The 23,992-nt window shown below is 43.0% G+C and overlaps 3 protein-coding genes across 13 annotated transcripts in view; 1 reads left to right on the forward strand and 2 right to left on the reverse strand.

The window, feature by feature from the left end:
- Positions 1 to 934, reverse strand: part of ZW10 (zw10 kinetochore protein) — a 42,467-nt gene extending 41,533 nt beyond the window's left edge. For both annotated transcript variants that reach the window (XM_032167439.2, XM_058446814.1), the window contains exon 1: positions 744 to 934. In XM_032167439.2, coding sequence (XP_032023330.1) covers positions 744 to 848 — 105 coding nt within the window. In that variant the 5' untranslated portion in view covers positions 849 to 934. The remainder of the gene's footprint in view (positions 1 to 743) is intronic.
- Positions 935 to 6,968: 6,034 nt separating this feature from the next.
- On the forward strand, positions 6,969 to 7,642 carry CLDN25 (claudin 25). The gene is given in 2 exon segments (XM_032166911.1): positions 6,969 to 7,041; positions 7,044 to 7,642. Coding segments are annotated over 2 exon segments (672 nt in total).
- Positions 7,643 to 21,108: 13,466 nt separating this feature from the next.
- The window catches only part of USP28 (ubiquitin specific peptidase 28), an 80,224-nt gene continuing 77,340 nt past the window's right edge, over positions 21,109 to 23,992 (reverse strand). For all 10 annotated transcript variants that reach the window (XM_032167441.2, XM_058446422.1, XM_032167448.2 and 7 more), the window contains one exon: positions 21,109 to 22,966. In XM_032167441.2, coding sequence (XP_032023332.1) covers positions 22,791 to 22,966 — 176 coding nt within the window. In that variant the 3' untranslated portion in view covers positions 21,109 to 22,790. The remainder of the gene's footprint in view (positions 22,967 to 23,992) is intronic.

Genomic DNA, 23,992 nt, shown 5'->3' on the forward strand with positions numbered 1-23,992 from the left:
AAAAAATTAGCCAGGCGTGGTGGCGCGCGCCTGTAATCCCAGCTACTCGGGAGGCTGAGGCAGGAGAATCGCTTGAACCCGGGAGGCAGAGGTTGCAGTGAGCCGAGATCACTCCAGCCTGAGCGACAGAGCAAGACTCCATCTCAAAAGATAGAAAGATAGATAGACAGATAGATAGATAAAAATAAAAACATACTGAGGGTTTGGGGTTTTTTTTTAATGTCGGGGAGGAGAAAGGTGCAATCCTCCAGGATATTTTATTCATCAACAAATCAAGGAGTGGGTGGAGGAAATAAACACTCATCGATGGAAGAAGAGGAAGGGGGATCCTGTCTTTTCTATTTCTCTCCCGCGCTCGCTCCCTAGCTTCCTCGGAGCTTCCAGTTGCTCCTCCCGCTCTGCTGGTCTCTTCAGTCTCCCTCTTCCCGCGGCACACCCCTCCCCAACATAACTCCACTCCCCAGTGCTCTCCAGCCACCGCCTCTTCGTCCCCACAGTCCCAGGCCTCCTGGCCTCCTCAGTTCCCAGCCCCTGTCTGGGCTCCCCTCCAAGATCCCTCCTCAATCCACACACTCTGGGCCCCCCCCACTCCTCATTCAGCCCCCACAACTAGATCTCCCCGACAGGTCCCACTCTGCTGGTCCCCACTCTATCTGCCCTTAGCCCCTGACTCCTCTCTCCAGCCCCTTCACACAGGGAGCCGGCGTCCCCTTCCAGTCAGCAGACAGCTGCCCCGCTCTCACCTTGATCTCCTCCACCCGCCGGGTCAGACGGCTGATCCGGGTCCCCAGATCCTCCTTTTCCAGCCTCCCGGAGTGTGCCAAAACTTCTGTCACGAACGAGGCCATGGCCAAGACGGGAACCAACGCTGACTGGGTCACTCTCGTAGCCAGCGCGGCAGCTCCCGTCCCGCCGGCCGTCTTGACGCGAGGCCTGCCGGGAAACGGAGTCTCGCGGGCCTCAGACCGTCGCCCGGAAGGCGAGGGGCGCACTACAACTCCCAGCAAGCACCGCGCCAATCCCGGGATGGGATTTCCACGGTGTCCCGTAGTTGGCAAACTGTAAGCAGACGCGTTTTCTTCCTTAGTTGTTTTCAAAGTTTGTCGCTTCCCGCCCGTTTTTCACTGAAGGAAATTAAACGTTTTTAATAACCAGGTCTAACTGAACCTTTCTAAACTTTAAAAGGCTTACTTGTAAAATTATCTAACTGAAAGAGCCAACAAGCCCATCTCAATCTTTTTTCCTCAACATTTATTGGGCCGCTGTGGCACCAGAATCTATGAATGGCGCCCTCTGGAGTTGTGTAAAGAAGTGGCGTCACTTCATTATAAATAAAAGGTTGCTTATAATTGCATCTATGTACATATATTACATCTACGTGATACATTACACATTTACATTACCTCCATTACATATTTATATTACTTAGATATACATAATATTAGTCCTGTGTGAACAAGATACTTAGTACTTTCTGTCAGATTATAAATATGTAAATGTGTCAAAAGCTTTTAAAAATGGTTTCATTATTTTAATGCATTGCATACAGAAAGATGTTCACAATATTCTATGTATAGTATGATTCCTTTTTAAAAACTTAAGTCTATAACCATTGGTCAGAAAACAAAAAGTAGATAACTATGTATGTAAAGGACAGACATCAAATTATCCTATGGGTGGTGGATTTATGGTGTTTATTCTCTTCTCTGCCCTTGCTTTCTCTATTTTTCTACGGTAAACATACACAGTCCTCCCTTGCTATGGGGGGATTGGTTCCAGAAACCTCCCCTGCCCCAGTAGCAAAATCCATGGATGCTCAAGTCTCTTACATAAAATGATGTAATGTTTACAAGTAACCAGCACACATCCTCCCCATACACTTTAAATCATCTCTTGATTACTTATAAGACCTAATACAAATCAATCTAAATGCTATATAGTCGTTATATTGTATTTTGATTTGCATTATTTTTTGTTGTTGTATTGTCATTTTTTATTAGTTTTTTTCCAGAATATTTTTGATCTGTGGTTGGTTGGATCCGTGGATACCAAGAGCCGAATGTACTGTTTTGATTAAAAGGTTTTTTGTTTTTTAAAAAGGTATATTGTGAGGGTTGACCCCAAGTAGGCACTGACCCTAAGATCCCTGACAATTCTAAGTGTCTGCGAGACAATCTGTTTATCCCAGTGAAGCAAGGGCCAATTCACGTGCCATGAGCAAAGGAAACAAAACTGGGATTGAGAGAGGAAGCACTGAAAGCAGCCAAAACATCTTGAGAAACTCCTTTCCTTGGAAAACCAAATCAATTTCTTTTTGGTAGACCTGTCAACTTTACTTTGAATTCTAACTGCATCTAATAATAAATGCCCAATAACAAAGAATGACTGACAGGTGAAAATTCTGAAACTTTGTACTGCATATTTATTAAGCAATTATCACATAGCAGACATTGTGCTAGGTCTGGGGACCCACAACATGTGAATATATAATCACAGAAAAATATGGTAATTACTAATTTGTAGGTAGATGAGGGATGGATCTAGATTTAGTGGATCCTAAATCTTATACAGTTACAGGGAGGGGAACGACTCTTTTAGAAAAAGAATATAAAATAATGAATACAAAATTAGATGCCAGCCTTAGAAGGGGCCTGTGCAAGTAATGAGCCCTGAAGTTTAATCTGCCCCTGAGGAAGGTGCAAATGGCAGAGGAAATATTGGAGGAGAAGCACCCAGTCTCTGAATTAGAAAGGTTTCACAATGTTAACATTTACAGGAGGCCATTGCTTTGGACTGAGTTCCTGCACTAAGCCCAACAGACCAAACTAAAATGGAGTCACTCATGCTAAAGCTCTGCTTCACCAAACCAAAACTAAGCTGTCTATCTGACCTTCTGAGAATCATGAGAATGAGAGATAATCACCAAATTCTCAAACCTGCCAGTTTCAGTCTGCATGATAACGAAGTTCCCTCTGTTTTAATTCTTACAAAAAAGTACCTGAACTAAACTGACACCAATCAATCAGTTATTTTTCTATTGTTCTGTTTCTCGGTTCCCACCTTACAAGGAAATTAAATTTGAAACAGCCAATCTGCTTTTTGTTCTTTGTTTCTCCTTTCTTCAGCCTTTTTCTTTCTATAAAACCAACCTCCTCTGTTCAGCTCATCGGGACACTGATTCTACTTTATGGAATGAAGTGTTGCCTGATTCTAGAATCACAGACAAAGTGAATTAAGAGCTTTAAACTAAATTCGTTGTAATTTTGTCTTTTGACAACGGTAATGAGAAATCTGAAGTGAGAATGAAAGGAAGTGCTACTTTGAGGCTGAGGTTCTGGGACCTCCCTCCAGAAAAACTGTGTATACATATCCACAAAACACAACTGTCTAAGCTCTTACTTCTTCCTGAGCAGAGAGACTACTGGGTAAGGTGAAGACTGTTCCTCAAGGTCCAAGGAAAAGTCAGGGAAGAGCCAGAGTTAGGCTGAGAAAGGAGAAGAAAGAGCGTGCAGCATGGACTGTGATGGCTACACACAGTCAATGCATGCAGCAATGAATGAATACTTGAATTTAAAAAAAGAAATTAATAAATGCTTGTGTTCTGTATTCCCTCATTAACCGCACCTTCTTCATAGTTCACATTTGTCATGGCTTATATGTTTCCCAATTCACAGATGTTCACAAATCATCAGGAAAAGGCAAGGAAGTTAGGAGCAAAGTCTGAAAGGATTCCTCCTGGCCTATCATGGCTCACATACACATGACATACCTGTATTCAAGAAGCAAAGTAGCGAATTCGTATTTCTGGCAGAGGACAGTACAAGCAGACAGCGTTTCCAAGCAGACAGCGTTTCCAAGTCTGCACAGTATTTGCCATCATGTTTGTATAAAAGCAGCATAAGGTGCCTATAATTTGAAAAAGCAACCCATTTGCTTCAAAATAGTATGAAAGGGAAGGGGTGGGTGCAGGTAGAAATGAAGCAAGATTGGGATGAGTGGATAATTTTTGAAGTGAAATGATGCAATATAGGATTTCTTTATACTATTCATTCTACTTTTGTATATGTTTGAAGTTTCCTGTAATAAAAGAGAAAAGAGCACTTCAGATGATTCTGTGTGCCTTCCTCCAAACCCTCACACCACTGATAAACACTGGTATACCAGATGGCTTAGGTGTTGAGCCATCAGTTAGACAAAGTCAAGATCCACCTTTCTCAGGAGATGTCTCTTCTGTAGGGAAAAGAAAGAGAGATCAGACTGTTAGTGTGTCTATGTAGAAAGGAAAGAGATAAGAGACTCCATTTTGAAAAAGACCTCTACTTTAAATAATTGCTTTGCTGAGATGTTAATTTGTAGCTTTGCCTCAGCCACTTTGATCCAACCACTTTGATCCAATCTGGAGCTCACAAAAACATGTGTTGTATGAAATCAAGGTTTAAAGGATCTAGGGCTGTGCAGGACGTGCCTTGTTAACAAAATGTTTACAAGCAGTATACTTGGTAAAAGTCATCACCATTCTCTAGTCTTAATAAACCAGGGGCACAATGCACTGCAGAAAGCTGCAGGGACCTCTGCCCCTGAAAGCGGGGTATTGTCCAAGGTTTCTCCCCATGTGATGGTCTGAAATACGGCCTCATGGGATGAGAAAGACCTGACCGTCCCTCAGCCCGACACCTGTAAAGGGTCTGTGCTGAGGTGGATTAGTAAAAGAGGAAAGCCTCTTGCAGTTGAGATAGAGGAAGGCCACTGTCTCCTGCCTGCACCTGGGAAGTGAATGTCTCGGTATAAAACCCGAGTGTACATTTGTTCAATTCTGAGATAGGAGAAAAACCGCCCTATGGTGGGAGGCGAGACATGTTTGCAGCAATGCTGCCTTGTTATTCTTTACTCCACTGAGATGTTTCAGTGGAGAGAAACATAAATCTGCCTTAAGTGCATGTCCAGTCATAGTACCTTCCCTTGAACTTAATTATGACGTAGATTCTATTGCTCACATGTTTTTCTCCTTATTATCACCCTGCACTCCTACTACATTGCTTTTTACTGAAATAATGAAGATAATAATCAATAAAAACTGAGGGAACTCGGAGACCAGTGCCGGTGCAGGTCCTTGGTATGCTAAGTGCCAGTCCCTGGGCCCACTGTTGTTTCTCTATACTTTGTCCCTGTGTCTTATTTCTTTTCTCAGTCTCTCGTCCCACCCAACTAGAAATACCCACAGGTGTGGAGGGGCAGGCCACCCCTTCATCTTCCTTTCAGGAACACCTTTGCTTTCACTTCATATCTACCACAGTGTGGAGTAGGTTAATTTGTGAATAGGGAAACACATGAGTCAGACATTCATGACTCCAACAGAATAAATCCATTTTCTTCTCTGTCTTGCTATAAAGACTAAGCCTCACCCACATGCTGTGTCACCAGTGTGCAGGGGCAGCTGCTGCAGCCTGGGGACAAGAACATCAAATGTCCGAGTCTGAGCTGCCTGGTTCATGTTGGATCTGTTGTTTACCAGCTGGGGGACCTTGGCGAGTTACGTAACGTGTATCACACAGTGGCAGTGTGAAAATTAAATAAGGATCAAGTGTCTAGCCAAAAGTCTGGCATTTAGCCGTACTCAGTAAATGCAAATTATTTCATTTCCTGTCAGAACCTGCTACTTGGCAGCAGCAACAAACAGGAATGGAAGCTGGTATGATTACTATCTATTTATAGCTGGCCCAGCAGCAAGGGGAGCCTGGGGAGGGAGCGCCTCCCTCTGGGGCTATTCCGGGTCTGGGTAGGTTCCTTGGATTGAGGAATTTAAAATTATTTTGTAAAATTAATATTTGTGGGATTTTTGTAATAAAAATATTAAGTGATAAATTTATAAAATGTGTAAAATGCATAGGTAAGCACAAATAAGGAAATAAAAACTATGCATAATTTTATCACCAAAATAATCGTGTTAACATTTTGTGGTCTACACATACACACACGCACGCACACACACACACACAGATGCACATATTTCTATGTATTCTTTGTCTTTTTCTTTTTTTTGAGATGGGGTCTCACTCTGTCACCCAGGCTGGAGTGCAGTGGCATGATCTCGGCTCACTGCAACTTCTGCCTCCCAGGTTCAAGAGATTCTCCTGCTTCAGCCTCCCAAGCAGCTTGGACTACAGGCGTGTGTCACCATGCCCAGATAATTTTTTTCACTTTCTTAGTAGAGGTGAGGTTTCGCTATCTTGCCCAGGCTGGCCTCGAACTCCTGGCCTCAAGTAATCCACCCATCTCAGCCTCCCAAAGTGCTGGGATTACAGGCATGAGCCACCGTGCCCAGCTGCATTCTATATATTCTATGTACTGATTGGTCACTTGCTTTTCTCACTTAACAATATATCAAAAATATTTTTCAAATCATTAAAATTCTTTCTACAAAATCACTTTAAAATGGCTGCCTAGTATTAACAAAAACTGACAATTCTTAACAATATTACAATGGACATTTTCATAAATCTTTGTACATATTCATGATACATTAGGTAGACTCCTGGAGATAAGGTGCTGGGTCAAAGTATGCGTATGTTTAAAAGCATGAAACATAAAGTCATGTTGCCCTTCAAAAAGATTATATCAACGTATATTTCCAGAACATCAATCATTCTTGTGATCTCACAGCTGAGGAGTGATTTTAGTTTATTAATTTATTCATCAAATATGTATTGATGGCTCCCTGTATGGCTTTTTTGCCTGTCACGGGACCCTCCCCCAGATTTCACACCCACATCCGATATTGGACACACCCACTAAACCCAAACATTGCCAATTCCTGGCACCTGCCTCAGCTGCTGCTCAGAACACTGAAACAAGAGCCCTCTCCCAGTGTGAAAGATCTTCCACTCAAGCCTCCTGAAAAGTAGTCCCTGCTAACCAGTCACTGACCCACTCGTGCTCCTTATCTTTCTGCATCTGTAGTGGGAGTGACTATGGCCTGGAGTTTCCGTGCAAAAGTCCAGCTCAGGGGGCTACTTCTCTCCCTCCTTGGCTGGGTCTGCTCTTGCCCCAGTGGAAGACTCTTAATCTGGAACTGAACGAGATGGAGACCTGGATCATGGGGATTTGGGAGGTCTGTGTGGATCAAGAGGAAGTCGCCACTGTGTGCAACGCCTTTGAATCCTTCTTGTCTCTGCCCCAGGAGCTCCAGGTACCCCGCATCCTCATGGTAGCCTCCCATGGGCTGGGCCTATTGGGGCTTTTGCTCTCCAGCTTTGGGTCTGAATGCTTCCAGTTTCACAGAATCAGATGGGCATTCAAGAGGCGGCTTGGCCTCCTGGGAGGGACTTTGGAGGCATCCGCTTCAATCACTACCCTGCTTCCAGTCTCCTGGGTGGCCCATGCTACAATCCAAGACTTCTGGGATGACAGCATCCCTGGCATCATACCTTGGTGGGAATTTGGAGGTGCCCTCTACTTGGGCTGGGCTGCTGGTATTTTCCTGGCTCTTGGTGGGCTAATCCTCATCTTCTTGGCCTTCCTGGGAAAAGAAGATGTGTCTTTTCCTTTGATGGCTGGTCCCACAGTCCCCCCATCTTGTGCTCCAGTGGAGGAGTCAGATGGCTCCTTCCACCTCATGCTAAGACCTAGGAACCTGGTCATCTAGGACTGGCTTCTCCGTAGAATCCTTTCTCACTCTAAGTTTGTTTGCTTCATTTTGGAGGTGGTGGTCACTGTCCCACTTATCAAGGATGTGATTGTCTTGATGATATGGTAGTCCTCATTTCAGAATAAAAAATCAGGGCACAGTGCCTAACAAACATATTTTTCTGATTTGAGATTTTATTTATATAAAAATGCTCTAAAACTCATAACCTTAATTACATATTTGATTCTTTTATTACTAAGGAAAAATATATTACAAAATTGCAACCATCAGAGAAAATCTAGTGTGAAGAGGCACTTACCGTTCTGTAGAGGTTTAAAAAATAAAACTTGGAGAAGGTGCCTTGGCAAAGGAAAATGAATTATTGGCCCAGAACAGCATCTTAGGACAGAAATTCTCTTTGTGTCCATTTTCAGCCTCAGATGTACAATTTGAAAGAGAGCTTCATGATATACCTTTGCTGTTTTATAGATCCTTAATATCCCAAAGGAGAGACATGGTCTTGTTTCTGCTACACTGTGAGGCAATAAGCAGTCTACTCTGTCTTCCCTGCCTGAAGGTTAACAGTCAGTCTGTGTGAGTGGTAGGGTGGCCAACCCTCCTGGTTTGCTCAGAACAAGGTACTTTCAGTGCTAAAACTAGGAAAGTCCCAAGCAAACCGGGACACAGTGATTACCTTAGAATGACTGTGTCCGAATACTGCCCAATGTGGGCATGTATATGAAAGAAGTAGCTTCTCAGAAACATCCTCTACCATGTGCAAAATCACAGTATAAACTGCTTGCATTTTTGTTTTGCTGTGTTTTTTTTGTTTGTTTGTTTTTGTTTTTGAGACAGGGTCTCACTCTGTTACCCAGCCTGGAGTGCAGTTGCATGATCATAGCTCACTGCAGCCTCGAACTCTTATTAGGCTCAAGGGATCCTCCTGCCTCAGCCTCCTGAGTATCTGGGACTACAGGCATGAGCCAACAAGCTCAGCTAATTTTTAAATTTTTTTGTAGAAATGGGATCTTGCTATATTGCCCAGGCTGTTATCAAACTCCTGGCCTCCTCTTAAATTTTAACCTGAGTGTCAGCAGACCTACCCAGGTTGTGACTACAAATCAAGTCCCTTCCACAACAATAACCTAAGTTCCTTTGCTTGTTCTGCCTGCAATGGACTACCCCACCTCAGGTCGTCCTCTGGCATTTCTGCAGGTCCTCAAGGAGGAGCCTCCTGTTGCTCATAAACCTGTTTGTCAGCTGCAATCATCCTGCAGCATCCACCTTGTTCCTCTCCCTGCCACCTGTCCTCCACTCCTGTAATCAGTTCAAGAATCACCATTAGCCCTGCCAACAATTCCCTCAGGAGAGCAGCTAAAGGGGATGGCTCCTAATGCCCCAAGTAGGTCACTTCTCCAGGTTCAGAGGCGTGCTGCATTCCTCACAGTACCAGGGACATTCCTCCCTCCCCAAGCTGGTGCTGTGCTTTGTCAGCTCAGCTCTGAGGTCTCACAACACCTCTCGCCTTCTGATAAAATAGCCCAAATATCACGAGATAGCCATTGCTCAAGCAAGAATACACACACTACGACTCAAGAGTAAACAAATTTGCCAAAGTAGCCCAGGACAGTTCCCTCCTTAGAAAAATACCTTTTTTTTTTTTTTTTTTTTTTTTTTGCAGAAATGGAGTCTGCACAGGTGCAACTTCATCTTCTGCAACTCTTACCTTCTTACCCAGAGCAGATTTCTCTGAAAGTCACAGTTTCTCCAGAAAGCTCCTTCTCCTTTTATGCCTGTCCTTTTGTGTATGTCTACTTGGCACGTGCAAATCAAAATGATCCCTAGGCAAATACAGCTCTGAGTACAAAGGGCCAGTTTGCATCAAAGGTGTATTCTGGCTTTCTGTGTCTGGTAAGTCAGAAAATGGTTTCCAATGTCTGTTTTATTAGCTACTCCTTCTCAATAAAGTTTCAAAGCTCTTTGGACAAAGTTTCAATCAGGGGTGAGGCTCAATTATCTAAGCATTTTCATGACCTTCCAGCATCTACATGAAAGAATAATTTCATTATTCATCCATCTGATCATTTATTCACTCACTTAACAAATATTTATTGAGCACTGACCATGTGCTAGGAACCAGGATAAAATGGTAAGACAAAATATATTCCTGTCCCTCATTCAGGCAAAATAGGGAGACAATTTTTTTTTTTTAAGACGGAGTTTTGCTCTTACCCACACTGGAGTGCAATGGTGCGATCTTGGCTCACTGCAAACTCCGCATCCCAGGCTCAAGCAATTCTCCTGCCTCAGCCTCCCAAGTAGCTGGGATTACAGGCGTGTGCCACCACACCCCACTAATTTTGTATTTTTAGTAGAGACAGGGTTTCACCGTGGTCAGGCTAGTCTCAAACTCCTGACCTCAAGTGATCCACCCGCCTTGGCCTCCCAAAGTGCTAGGATTATAGGCGTGAGCCACTGCACCCAGCCAGGAGACAAATATTCATGTAAAATCACTCAAATAAATGTAAATAGTAACTTAGACAACTTTTACAAATTTGGAAAGGTACATGGTTCTATAAGATCATGCAATAGTTTAATCAACTTTTATGAATGTAAAAAAGAGAAAAATATATATACATAAAAAAGATCATGCAATAGGAAGGATTTAACCTAGTCAGTGATTCACAGATCGGTACTCAAAGGAAGCGATTACTGGCTGAACAGTAAAGGGTGGGTAGCAGTTCCAGGTGAGGAGGGGAGAGGAAGATGCATAAGGTGAAGCTGGCAAAGTAGGAAGAAGCCAGACCTTGTAGGGCCTCGTAGGCCTCAGTAAGGAACATATTCTCTATTCTCAGGACCATGGGAAGCCAAGCACGTGGTCCGGGAACAGGAGCTTGGCTTCCAATTGACTACAGCAGTAACCTGCTCTCCCTTTCCTAATGACTTGTCTCTGTGAAATTACCTTATCACACGGTTGTGTTGGGCTTACAGGTTTACAAAGCACTCCTACAAATTTTGGTAGTTTTACTGAACATATCTTGAAAATTTTTTGAGTTTTCGAAGAGCAGATATTATTAGTTTTGCTACTGAGGAAAATGAGATTCCGAGAATTTAGGTGACATGACCATGGTGAGTAATTAACTGAGTCAAGACTTGAAGCCAGCTTTGGCACCATGGCAGTCTTTCTTTGCCTTATCTTATGGCCTCATGGGATGAGTTGCCTAGACAATCGACCAGACCAAAGGAAAAACTCGCTGAAGGCCAGGTGTGGTGGCTCATGCCTGTAATCCCAGCACTTTGGGAGGCCAAGGCAGGCAGGTCACCTGAGGTCAGGAGTTCAAGACCAGCCTGGCCAACATGGTAAAACCCCGTCTCTACAAAAATACAAAAATTACTTGGGCATGATGGCACGTGCCTGTAATCCCGGCTACTCAGGAGGCTGAGGCAGAGGTTGCAGTGAGCCGAGATCACGCCATTGCACTCCAGCCTGGGTGACAGAGCGAGACTCCGTCTCACAAAAAAAAAAAAAAAAATTCTCACTGAAGTCGATGGAAAAACCAAACACCTTCAAATAAAACCCTCCTTTGTGCTTATATTGAGGTTTAAACAGGGTCTTTGTTGCCAGGTGGCTCACCTGCTCCTGCTGGTGGCTTGCAGCCCTCACCTGAATCCCACATTTGCAGGTGCTGATATTTTTTCATCAGCAAGTGATTATGGCTTCCTCTGCAGAGAAATGGACACTAAAGATTTGTTAAGAAAATATTGTCTTCCCAACTCTCTTTATAAAGGACAAAAGGAATTTTTTAAATGGGTGTGGGTAGAAACTCTTGATGACATACTGGCCATGTGGCCAACAGCATGTCTTTCCCTGAAAGGGAATGTGATCTGAATTCTAGTGGGAATCCACATTTAGAGAAAGAGTTTGAGGAAGGAGATGAGGTTCACCTAAAACTGCCACTGTTTTTAGCCATCTGCTTTGAAGGGGGAAATAATGAGAAATAAAAATGGAACTAACTAAATCATAGCTTCAACACAGCTTTTTCTCATATAGATCTGTGGCAGATTACTCTCACATCAAAAACATTTCTTTATTGTGGTTACACATGGAGAGGTGTGTAGTCATATGTATCAGAAAGAGAAAGAAACATTAATCAATATTTCAAGCCAGAAGTATTGTGCAAGGTAGTGGAGGAAAATAACTCAGGGACTCACCAAATTTGATGCAGTTAGAGTTTAGGAACTTGGTGCTATCTTCTCCATCAAACTATCTTTGGGTTTGAAAATTGGGAGTGAAGGCATTCCAGAAGGTCTCTATTAAAATACTCATCTGTAACCCTTCTGAGCTTCTGAATTAGCTCTAGGGAAAAGTCCTAAGGGAACCTAATTTGGGGATAGGAAAGAAGTCAGAATGGTTTCATGGGCTTCTGGCCAGGAGATGTGTCCTCACAGCCAGGATTAGGACAGTAAGAAACTCAGTTAAGAAAATGTTTGTTTGCAGTCACTGGTCTCACAGGGAACTAAAAGAAGATGTAGTTTCCTTTCTACTCCATCAATTGATGGATTATTTTTTAACCCAGTTGTTTTTGTCATGATCCCATCTACGTTTATAGGATGTGGAATGAACTTTTCTGTTGCCCAGAGTTTTGAGCAAAGCCTCAAAGCCCTGTCCCATAGGTGATAGTGCCTTATATTCTAAAGAGAGGGGCTGCTAAGAGGTGTCCAAACTGGTCCACCTTCACTCCCAACATCCTACAGGAGAGAAGAGTCCAGACTCACTAAGGGAATTCATAACAGTCTAGAGTATTATTATGTTCTCTGTCCTTCCTAGTGAGGAATGGGATGGAGGTGGACCTTGAGAGAACCACTTGCAGATCCAAGTTGTTCCCAGGAGGGAAGACTGGCATCTGAGACAACCCCCATCCCAAACCTGCTGAGCCGCAGAAACTCCGTGGGCCCGCTCCTACTGCAACCAGAATGGAGCCCAAGAACGCTCTTGGGAAAACCTAGGCAGAGGCCTAGAGGCAGGTGTGTGACCTCCACTGAAGCAGCCTGAAAGCAGGAGGCTTGTTGGAGTGGGACAGCAGCAGCACTTGCACTTCTGCCTTTTACTAAGACAAGGTGGTGAACGTCCTATACCCAAATGGGTGCTGGAGAAGGCAATCGGGGTGATGTTCCAAAGTGCCATTGGAAAGTGTGGATGACTAGGGCAGGACCCAAGAGGAATGGGAAGAGGTCAGCCAGAAAACCCAAAGCCATCAGGGAATGAATGGCGTGTGAAGGTTTTCTACAGGGCTCTCTGAAGAGCCCATAAAATGCCCCCTACAAGACCTAGTAATAAGACCTAGTAATTGGGTTCCTGTCATAATAAAGGACATTGAATCAAGAGACTATTATAAATGGCAGTTATTTTTATAATTTAATTTTTATTTTTTAACAGAGGGAGGGTCTCACTATGTTGCCCAGGCTGGCCCTGAACTCCTGGGCTCAAGTGATCCTCCCACTTCAGCATCCCAAAGTGCTGAAGATTATAGGCATGAGCCACTGCATCTAGACAATGACAGTTTCTTGGGGGTTTTTTTTTTTTTTTTTGAGACGGAGTCTCTGTTGTCCAGGCTGGAGTGCAGTGGTGCAATCTCGGCTCACTGCAAGCTCCACCTCCTGGGTTCACGCCATTCTCCTGCCTCAGCCTCCCGAGTAGCTGGGGCTACACGCACTTGCCACCATGCCCAGCTAATTTTTTGTATTTTTAGTAGAGACAGGGTTTCACCGTGTGAGCCAGGATGGTCTCGATCTCCTGACCTCATGATACGCCCGCCTCGGCCTCCCGAAGTGCTGGGATTACAGGCATGAGCCACCGCACTTGGCTGACAGTTTTTTAAGTAAAAAATGCCCTTTGCTTTTTTCCCCTATAAATTCTCCTCGCCCAGGCTCTGAGGGAACCAAATTGGGGGTGAGCCGAAGGAATGGGGGAGGGAGAGTGAAAGAAATCCTACATCTCCTTCCTTACTGCTGGTCTCGGAACCACAGACTGAGGCCTGAACTAAGGACAGAGGAGAAGCACTGAAACGAATGAGAGTGAATTTAGATTGAGACTAGTCTGGTCTCTTTCATACATGAAAATAATTCTGTTTTCCTACTCATACATGACAATAAACCTTTGAGATCTTTTTTAGATGCTATCAAGCAGCAAGGAAGGGAAAGATCATTTTGAAAGTAATAGTGGGCTGGGCACAGTGGCTCCCGCCTGTAATCCCAGCACTTTGGGAGGCCAAGGCAGGCAGATCACGAGGTCAAGAGATTGAGACCATCCTGGCCAACATGGAGAAAGCCCGTCTCTACTAAAAATACAAAAATTAGCTGGATGTGGTGGCAGACACCTGTAGTCCTAGCTGCTCAGGAGGCTGAGGCAGAAGAATCGCTTGAACCCGGGAGGCAGAGGTTGCAGTGAGCTGAGATCATACCACTGCACTCACTCCAACCTGGGCGACAGAGCGAGACTCGTCTCAAAAAAAAGAAGAAAAAAAAAAGGTAGTAGTAAAAACAGAAATAAAGCTGTCAACTCATCATGCTCTATCAATCAAGTTCAGGCCATTCAATAAGATGACTAAAGAAAAATATATCTAAAACAGGATAAGGGTCAGATCTGGATTTTTTTTTTTTTTTTTTAAAGAGACAGGGTCTCACTCTGTTGCCTAGGCTGGAATGCAGTCGTGTGATCATAGCTCACTGCAACCTTGAGCTCCTGGGCTCAAGCGATCCTCCTGCCTCATCCTCTGGAGTAGCTCAAGCTACAAGCATGCACCATCACACTCAGCTCAAACAGATCTGAAATACCGCAATTTTTATATAAAGCATAAGCCCCAATCCCTTCCATAACACTGTCTTCCAGTCACACTGGCTAATCCACTTGCCAGAGGCCCATAGCTCCCTGGATACCTTGATAATAAACTCCAATTATTTAAAACCCACCTGCGGGCCCTATGCAGGTCAGGATAACCCTTAAAATTCTTGCCCGGATGATGAATTTCCCTGTGAGCACTGCATTTGCATCTCTGCATCTATACACTGAGTCATTGCTGTCTATTCTTTTCTTTAACCCTTAAAACACAGCCCCCAGGTAAATATTTTCAATTTATAGACCAGAAAAAAAGGTTCAGCCAGTATTTGAACTCAGATCTGTCAGATTCCAATGTCACTATTCTTTTCTTGGAACCACATCTTTTAAGACATACTGATTCCTTAATGACTTATCAGGAAAGCTGTAGAATTGCTTAACCTATGAATGAGCTCTGGCTATTCCATAAGTAGAGATAGTCGAGATGACTTTGTGAATGACAATACTTTCTTTTTTTTTTTTTGAGACGGAGTCTTGCTCTGTCGCCCAGGCTGGAGTGCAGTGGCACGATCTCGGCTCACTGCAAGCTCCGCCTCCCAGGTTCATGCCATTCTCCTGCCTCAGCCTCTCCAAGTAGCTGGGACAACAGGCGCCCACCACCACGCCCGGCTAATTTTTTTTGTATTTTTAGTAGAGACGGGGTTTCACCATGGTCTTGATCTCGTGACCTCGTGATCCGCCCGCCTCGGCCTCCCAAAGTGCTGGGATTACAGGCTTGAGCCACCGTGCCCGGCCGACAATACTACTTTCAAGTCATCACTAGGGATTCTGCCCTGGCTGTTAAAATCTGAGTGCTAAGTTGAGAAGATAATCTTCACCATGCAGTGAAACATCCAGCCCATCACCAGGACTCTAGATAGAAAACCAACCATCCCTCCATGAATTCTACTCATATCAGGACCAGCAAATATTTAATTTTGAGAGCTCACTATTGGCATTCCTGGGTACCACTTTTGTGCCAGCTTATCAATTCCAAGTCATCTAAATTCTTCAGATAGTTTCTAACCTCTACTTGTACTCAAAGTTAATATTCCTACTCATTAATTATGATAATTTCTTGTCCTGCTGGGACAGCAGGGACAACCCAGGCTTATCTTCTTTTTAAAAGGAAAGAGGCCAGGTTTGTGCCTTGTTGGACCCATTCCTGGAATAGATTCTATTCTCTTGTCTATAAATGGCAAACAGATAACACAAGAAGGAGATTGAGGGGTCACCATAACTAGCCAACAACTTAATGGGCAATGCAGCAATCAAAGGTGCTGTTTTGTTTTGAGACAGAGTCTCACTCTGTCCCGACTGGGGTGCAGTGGTGAGATCTCAGCTCACTACAACCTCCGCCTCCCAGGTTCAAGCGATTCTCCTGCCTCAGCCTCCCAAGTACTGGGATTACAGGTGCCCACCAGCACACCTGGCTAATTTTTGTATTTTTAGTAGAGATGGGGTTTCATTGTGATGGCCAGACTGGTCTTGAACTCCTGACCTCAAGTGATCCATCCACCTCGGCCTCCCAAAGTGATGGTATTACAGGCGTGAGCCACTGTGCCCAAGCCAAGGGTGCTAAAAGGAAGACATGTTAACATCCTTAAAATCTGTTCTCACCTATGCTTGTGTCCCTTTACTACACACACACACACACACACACACACATACCCCTCTCTTAAGCCAGTTCTACTCAGACTTATAGTAAATCAATGTGTCAGTTTATTGTTCAACAACTTAAAAAGAAGGTAGAGAATTTTTTTAAAGGCTCAGGAAAAAGTAATGTAATGATTGATTAGCTCAGAACTTCAACTTATGAGAAAACCTTAAGGAACTGACGGGTTTTTGGTAATTAAAGGAAAGGTTAATTATACAGAAAATTATATATAGGTATAAAAGTTCTATAGGCCAGGCATGGTGGCTCATGCCTGTAGTCCCAGCTATTCAGGAGGCTGAAGCAGGAGGATCGCTTGAGCCCAGGAGGTCGAGGCTGTAGTGAGCCACGACCATGCCACTGCATTCCAGCCTGGGTGACAGAATGAGACAGTTTCAGAAAAGAAAAATAAAAGAAAGTTATATGAATGAGTAGGTCTCAATTGTTACTGTATATCAGAATCACCTGTGATGCTTTTTAAACCATAAAAGTATCAATGGACCAGCCCAAGTCTAACAACTAACCCTACAGTAACCATAGGGTTGAGGACTTGGCAGCTGTATTTTTTAAAGTGACACAGCTGATTCTGAATTGGAAGCCAAGGTTAACGACCACCACTGAAGAGTTTTTTTATTAAAAATGCAGGAAAAAGGGCTGGGTGCAGTGGGTCACGCCTGTAATCCCAGCACTTTGGGAAGCTGAGGCAGGTGGATCACGAGGTCAAGAGATCGAGACCATCCTGGCCAACATGGTGAAACCCCATCTCTACTAAAAATATAAAAATTAGCTGGTCATGGTGGCACATGCCTGTAGTCCCAGCTACTCAGGAGGCTGAGGCAGGAGAATTGCTTGAACCCGGGAGGCGGAGGTTGCAGTGAACCGAGATCGCGCCACTGCACTCCAGCCTGGCATCAGAGCAAGACTCTGTCTCAAAAAAAATAACAATAATAATTTGAAAAAGCAGGAAAAAACTTATAAAAGAGAAAAATAAACAAAGCAAATAATTACTTGAAAAGACTAATTAATAAACCCCTGAAAAGACTGACTGCAAAATACTGAAAGCAAAAAAGATACAAATCACCCAATATCAGTAACAAAAGGCAGATATTACTATACAGACCCTAATTAGAAATAAAAAGTCGGCCGGGCACGGTGGCTCACACCTGTAATCCCAGCACTTTGGGAGGCTGAGGCGGGCAGATCACGAGGTCGAGATCGAGACCATCCTGGCCAACATGGTGAAACCCCATTTCTACTAAAAATACAAAAATTAGCTGGGCATGGTGGTGCGCGCCTGTAGCCCCAGCTACTCAGGAGGCTGAGGCAGAAGAATCGATGGAACCTGGGAGGCGGAGGTTGCAATGAGCCGAGATTGCACCACTACACTCCAGCCTGGGCGACAGAGCAAGACTCTGTCTCTAAATAAATAAATAAATAGTCACAAGATAAAATTATGAACTTCCTGTAAATAAAATTTTAATTTTAGATAAAATGGACACACTTCTAATAATTTTCCAAAACTGATACAAAGAAGCAACCAGAAAGATCTGAAAACCCCACATATCTGAAAGAAACTACATCTATAATGAAAAGCATTCCCACAAACCAAAATGACAATTCCAGGCTCAGATGGCTTCAACAATGAATTCTTCCAATCATCAAGGAAGAAATAACCCTATTTTACCCACACTCTTCCAGAGCATAGAAAACAAGACGACTTGCCAATGCATTCAATAAGGCCAGAATAATCTTGACACCAACACCTTAACAAGCACATTATGAGAAATGAAAATACAAGGCCAATCTGTCTTATGAATATTCATGCAAAAATCCACCTACATATAAAAAATATCATGGTCAAATTTACTTTATTCTTACAACGCATGGCTGGTTTAACATTGGAAATCAAGAAATGTAATTCACACATTAACAGAATAAAGAAAGAGACCTATGTAACCATCTCGACATAAAAGCATTTGATAAAATTCAAGCTTAAAAAAAACTCAGCAAACTAGTAACAGAAGGAATCTTTTTCCACCTAATAAGTGGAATTTACAACAAACCTACAGCATACTTAATGGTGAAATATTGACCCCCCCCCCCCACCAGATACTAGGGGACAAAGATGCCCACTTTTCACCATCTATATATTCAGCATTGTACTGAAGGTCCTAGTAAGTGTAATCAGGCAAGAAAAATAAATAAAAATTGTAAGAATTTGAAATAAAAGTCATCGTTCACAGATTACATAATTATGTATATAAAAAAATCTTCTGAAGTCTATAAACTATTAAATATCAATTCACTTCTAGATATGAGAAGAAATAAAAATGCAATCTGAAAAATGACATTTACCCAGAATGTCAAAACTTAAAAAAACCCAGGAATAAATCTTTTGGAAGAGGTGGAAGACCTTTATATAAAAATTAAGAAAAACCTTTAAAAAATAAGATATACCATGCAGATATCAGTTTTTCCAAATTATCTCTGGTCATTGTAAACTTAATCAAAAATACTTGGAGATTTGTGTGTGCATGTGTGAAACTAATGAACTGATCCTAAAATTTATGCCAAAATGCAAAGGATCAAGAACAGCCAAGAGGCCAGCCTCAGTGGCTCACGCCTGTAATCCCAGCACTTTGGGAGGCCTAGCTGGGAGGATCACTTGAGCCCAGGAGTTCAAGACCAGCCTGGGCAATATAGTAGGACCTCCATCTCTACAGAAAATACAAAAATTAGCCAGGTGTTGTGGCAAGCTACTGTTGTCCCAGCTACTCAAGAGGCCTAGGTGGGAGGATCACTTGAACCTGGGAGGTTGAGGCTGCAGTGAACCATGATCATACCACTGCACTCCAGCCTGGGTGACAACAAGACCCTGTTCAAACAAACAAAAAATGAATAGCCAAGATAATCTTGAAGTACAAAACTGGAGGAAGTTTTTTTTTAACAGAAATCAAGAAATAAAGACTTGTTACAAAGCTATACTAATTAAGAAAGTGTGAAGGCCGGGCGCGGTGGCTCACACCTGTAATCCTAGCACTTTGAGAGGCCAAGATGGGAAGATCACCTGAGGTCAGGAGTTCAAGACCAGCCTGGCCAGAATGGCAAAACCCCATCTCTACTAAAAATACAAAAATTAGCTGGGTGTGGTGGCATGCGCCTGTAGTCCCAACTACTTGAGGAGGCTGAGGCAGGAGAATCACTTGAACCCTAAGGCAGAGGTCACAGTGAGCCGAGATCACGCCACTGCACTCCAGCCTGGGCGACAAAGCAAGACTCTATCTCAAAAGAAAAAAAAAAAAAAAAAAGGAAAAAAGTGCAATATTGGTACAAGCAGACAAATAGGATAATGGGACACGCAAAAGAGCCCAGAAACAGACCCCTGTGAACACATCTGATTTATGACAAAAGTAGCAGTGCAAGGCACTGGAAAATGGATGATGTTTTCAATAAACAGGGCTTGGTCAATCAACTATCAAAGATGAAACCTGGCTGGGTGCGGTGGCTCATGCCTGTAATCCTAGCACTTTGGGAGGCCGAGGCGGGCGGATCACCTGAGATCAGGAGTTTGAGACCAGCCTGGCCAACATGGTGAAACCCCGTCTCTACTAAAAATACAAAAAGTTGCTGGGCATAGTGGCACATGCCTATAATCTCAGCTACCTGGGAGGCTGAGGCAGGAGAATCGCTGGAACCTGGGAGGCGGAGGCTTGCAGTGAGCCGAGACTGTGTCACTGCACTCCAGCCTGGGGGACAGAGTGAGACTCTGTCTCAAAAAAAAAAAAAAAAATGCTTAGCCTGACAGCTGGGAAACAAACAAACCAGTCTCAGACCTTAGTTTGTGGAGGCCTTTGGTTGTACCTAAAGGCAGCCAGCTACTGTTAGGAATAAGAAACTATTAATAGTTCTCAGCACTCCCCCTGGTGGATCCAAATGATACAGACTACTCAGCACCACATACTCCAGATGTCCATCCGTTCCTTTCTTGGCCACCTGTAGATTCCCAATAGCTGACCAGCAAATAACTACTGTGAAGGAGACACAAAACAAAATATTTCACACGATTACCAAGGACAGTTGAACAGCTGTTAAAAGCACAGGCTATGAAGTCAGACACACCAAGAATTAGTGTCCTAGTTCTACCACTTACAAGATCTATAACCTTGGATAAATCATGGTCCCTATCATCATCCCAGGGTTAAGTAAAATAATATAACTGAAGCACTGCACACAGGATTCAATATTGACAGGGATTAAAAAATGAAAGGCAAATGGTGGTACACAGAATGTTAAACTGTAAAGGGTAATCAGTAAGAAAATTGATCAACTTCCCATGAAACAAATCTTTGCGATGAGTTTTAAAACACTAAAGCACCTCTGAATATCTGTAAAGCATGGCGTTTAATCAAAATACAGTCTGACCCTTGAAAAACTCAGGTTTGAACAGCATGAGTCCACTTACATGAGGATGTTTTTCAACCAAACGCAGACTGAAAATAGAGTATTCACAGGATGTGAAAACCCAAGCGTATGGAGGGTCAACTTTTCCTATATGTAGGTTCTGCAAAGCCAACTACAGAATTTGAGTATGCATGGATTTTGGTATATGCAGGAGTCCTGGGAGTAATTGCCAGTGTCTGCTGAGGAATGACTATATAAGAAACTCCATTCTAAGAAAATTGCTGTTTTTGCATTCTAAAATTTGACAAATTACAAAGTAGATAAGCTTACATGCAATGCAAATAGCCAAGGAGATTAAAAAGTATCAGTTACCACTAGGTGCTGCTCAAGAATTGACTGTTGCCTTCTATCTCAAACACTGGCGCTTCAGTCCCTATCCAGTTTATCAACCCTTGCTTTTTGGTTTTAAAGAAGACAAATCGGAACAAGACAAATACCAAGAATGTCCATTTCCCAAACGGAAAATATATATTTAAATAAAGGCAATACTGCACATCAAAGGTAAAACAAATACTTTTATTGCACATTTATAAAATCTGCATAGTTGTATCAATTTTTTTTCCCTTTCATGATTCCATTAATCTTTAAAATTTGGTTAAAACACAATATCCAATCAGAAGCCTTTTAAAAATGATCAACGGGAAGTATTTTTCTCTACATATACATATATATATAGTTTTGCATATGTATGCTGCTTTTTTCTTTCTTTCCTTTTTTTTTTTTGTACAAACCCACTCCCTTGGCCGGGCGCAGTGGCTCACGCTTGTAATCCCAGCACTTTGGGAGGCCGAGGCGGGCGGATCACGAGGTCAGGAGATCGAGACCACGGCGAAACCCCGTCTTTACTAAAAATACAAAAAAATTGGCTGGGCGTGGTGGCGGGCGCCTGTAGTCCCAGCTACTCGGAGAGGCTGAGGCAGAAGAATGGCGTGAACCCAGGAGGCGGAGCTTGCAGTGAGCAGAGATCGTGCCACTGCACTCCAGCCTGGGCGACAGAGCGAGACTCCGTCTGAAAAAAAAAAAAAAAAGAAAACCCACTCCCTTACTTTTAAGGGCAAAAAAGAAGGCCAGGTACGGTGGCTTGTCTGCAATCCCAGACTTTGGGAGGCTGAGGCAGGCAGATCACTTGAGGCCAGGGTTAGAGATCAGCCTGGCCAATATGGTGAAACCCCATCTCTACTAAAAATACAAAAATTAGCCAGGTGGGGTGGTGCACGCCTGTAATTCCAGCTATTCGGGAGGCTGAGGCACGAGAATCACTTGAGCCCAGGAGACAGTTTGCAGTGAGCTGAGATTGCATCACTGAACACCAGCCTGGGCCACACAGTGAGACTGTCTCAGAAAAAAAAAAAAAAAAAAGAGCAAAAAAGAGGAGGTGGACCAAAATGGTCTTTGGGCCAGCAGTAGCCCTATTGACTGTTTTTGACAATTTTTAGGTATTTGAAAAATTTACCTAAATGCCTAATAACTATTAATGCATGATCTTCGGTCAAGTTACACAATGCTGTTCTGTCTAAAGTCCTTAATACTTTACTTTCTTTCACTGAGGACTGAGTATGAGGTTTTCTGGTTTACTTAAAGATAGAAAAGAAAGGAGAGAGACAGGTCTCTTTTGACTTTTCAACATCTCACTGCCATCTGACCTTATATTCTACCCACATGTAAAAGGGTGCAGTTCATCAGCAACCCATTTTGTCATCTCCTGGCAAGAGCCAGGCAAGGTTTATATTTCTAATCTCTTGTAGTTAAGAATTTTTAAATGTCAACTGTATTTGATAACATAACTAGTAGCTGTTCATCTGGTTCAGGTTCTCATGAATCATTCTTCTATTCTGCTGTCAAAAATATTTATGCCTGAAGGATAATTTTAAAAGTGGCAAGAGGCTTAGAAAAGCCTAAGCATTGTTGTAGGTACAAGGCATTTCAGGTCTTCTGGCGTAATTCAACGCCTTAATATACTGCTTTCTGCCTTTTCTAGTGAAATAGCTTTTATGATTTTGTACCTAAAAAGTGCAATTTTATTTTCAATCCTTCTTTACCCATGCAGCATGGTTGGGGTCTGAATTGGAATCTTATGTGCCCACCTAATCCTTTTCCCAAGGTGAGCACTATGACAACGAACTCTGTGCAAGAGGCAGGCAGCCAGAAACCAGAATGGGCCTTGAACATGTGGGAGCTTATTTCACTGTCACAGTTGAAACTCCTTGAATTGACTCCATGACAGCTGCAAATCGGCTACATAGGTCATAAGGAGAATTGGGTCGAATAGTCGGAGGCTCCTTCAAGACAATGATTTCTGCAGAAGGATCTAGTAGTCTGGGTAGAAACTCCCCTAGGCACAGCTGCAGATTTTCTGTGGAGGGAAAACAGATGGTTACATATACAACTAAACAGATTTCTGAGTAAAGGCGAACAAGCCTTCTATTAGCCCCTTACCTAACCTCAAAGGTCAAAGCATTATGCTGGCCAGCTACTAACAAATGATTATTCCTTCAGGCTAAACCAGGAGCAAAGGCAAATAAACCAAACTTTAGCTCACTGCTATATAACACTATATAATTACTTTATTATGAAATGGTCTTCTAACTAAGTGTCTTCTTAAAATACAAGGAAGTAGATATGATACTCTAACATAGATATGATGGTAATTATTTTCTTTCAAATGTTTACAATATATCAGTGTATACACATGGTTTTAAATCAGGGGTGTACAGTCTTTTGGCTTCCCTGGGCCACACATGAACCTCACTAACAATAGCTGATGAGGTTAAAAAAAAATTCATAATGTTTTAAGAAAGTTTAGAAATTGGGCTTCTAATTGGGTGTTGGGCTTCAGGTTGGACAAGCTTGGTCTAAATAAAAACTGAAGACAGTAAAGGGAAACACACGGCAACTAGCTATTACAGGATTTTTAAATAAATACTATCAACTTAAACATTTGAACAAGTCAATGGAATATCTTTATATATATATATATATTTTTTTTTTTTTTTGAGACAATCTCACTCTGTCACCCAGGCTGGAGTGCAGTGGTGCAGTCTCGGCTCATTGCAAGCTCCGCCTCCTGGGTTCACGCCATTCTCCTGCCTCAGCCTCCCGAGTAGCTGGGACTACAGGCTTCTGCCACCACGCCGGGCTAATTTTTTGTATTTTTAGTAGAGATGGGGTTTCACTGTGTGAGCCAGGATGGTCTCGATCTCCTGACCTCATGATCCGCCCACCTCAGCCTCCCAAAGTGCTGGGATTACAGGCGTGAGCCACTGCGCCCGGCCTTTTTTGTTTGTTTGTTTTTTAAAGATAGGGTTTCACTCCAAGCTGGTGTGCAGTGGTATGATCTTGGGTCACTGTAGCCTCGGCCTCCCAGACTCAAGAAATCCTC

Source organism: Hylobates moloch, unplaced genomic scaffold (assembly GCF_009828535.3).
Source record: "Hylobates moloch isolate HMO894 unplaced genomic scaffold, HMol_V3 SCAFFOLD_11, whole genome shotgun sequence".
Lineage (NCBI taxonomy): Eukaryota > Metazoa > Chordata > Mammalia > Primates > Hylobatidae > Hylobates > Hylobates moloch.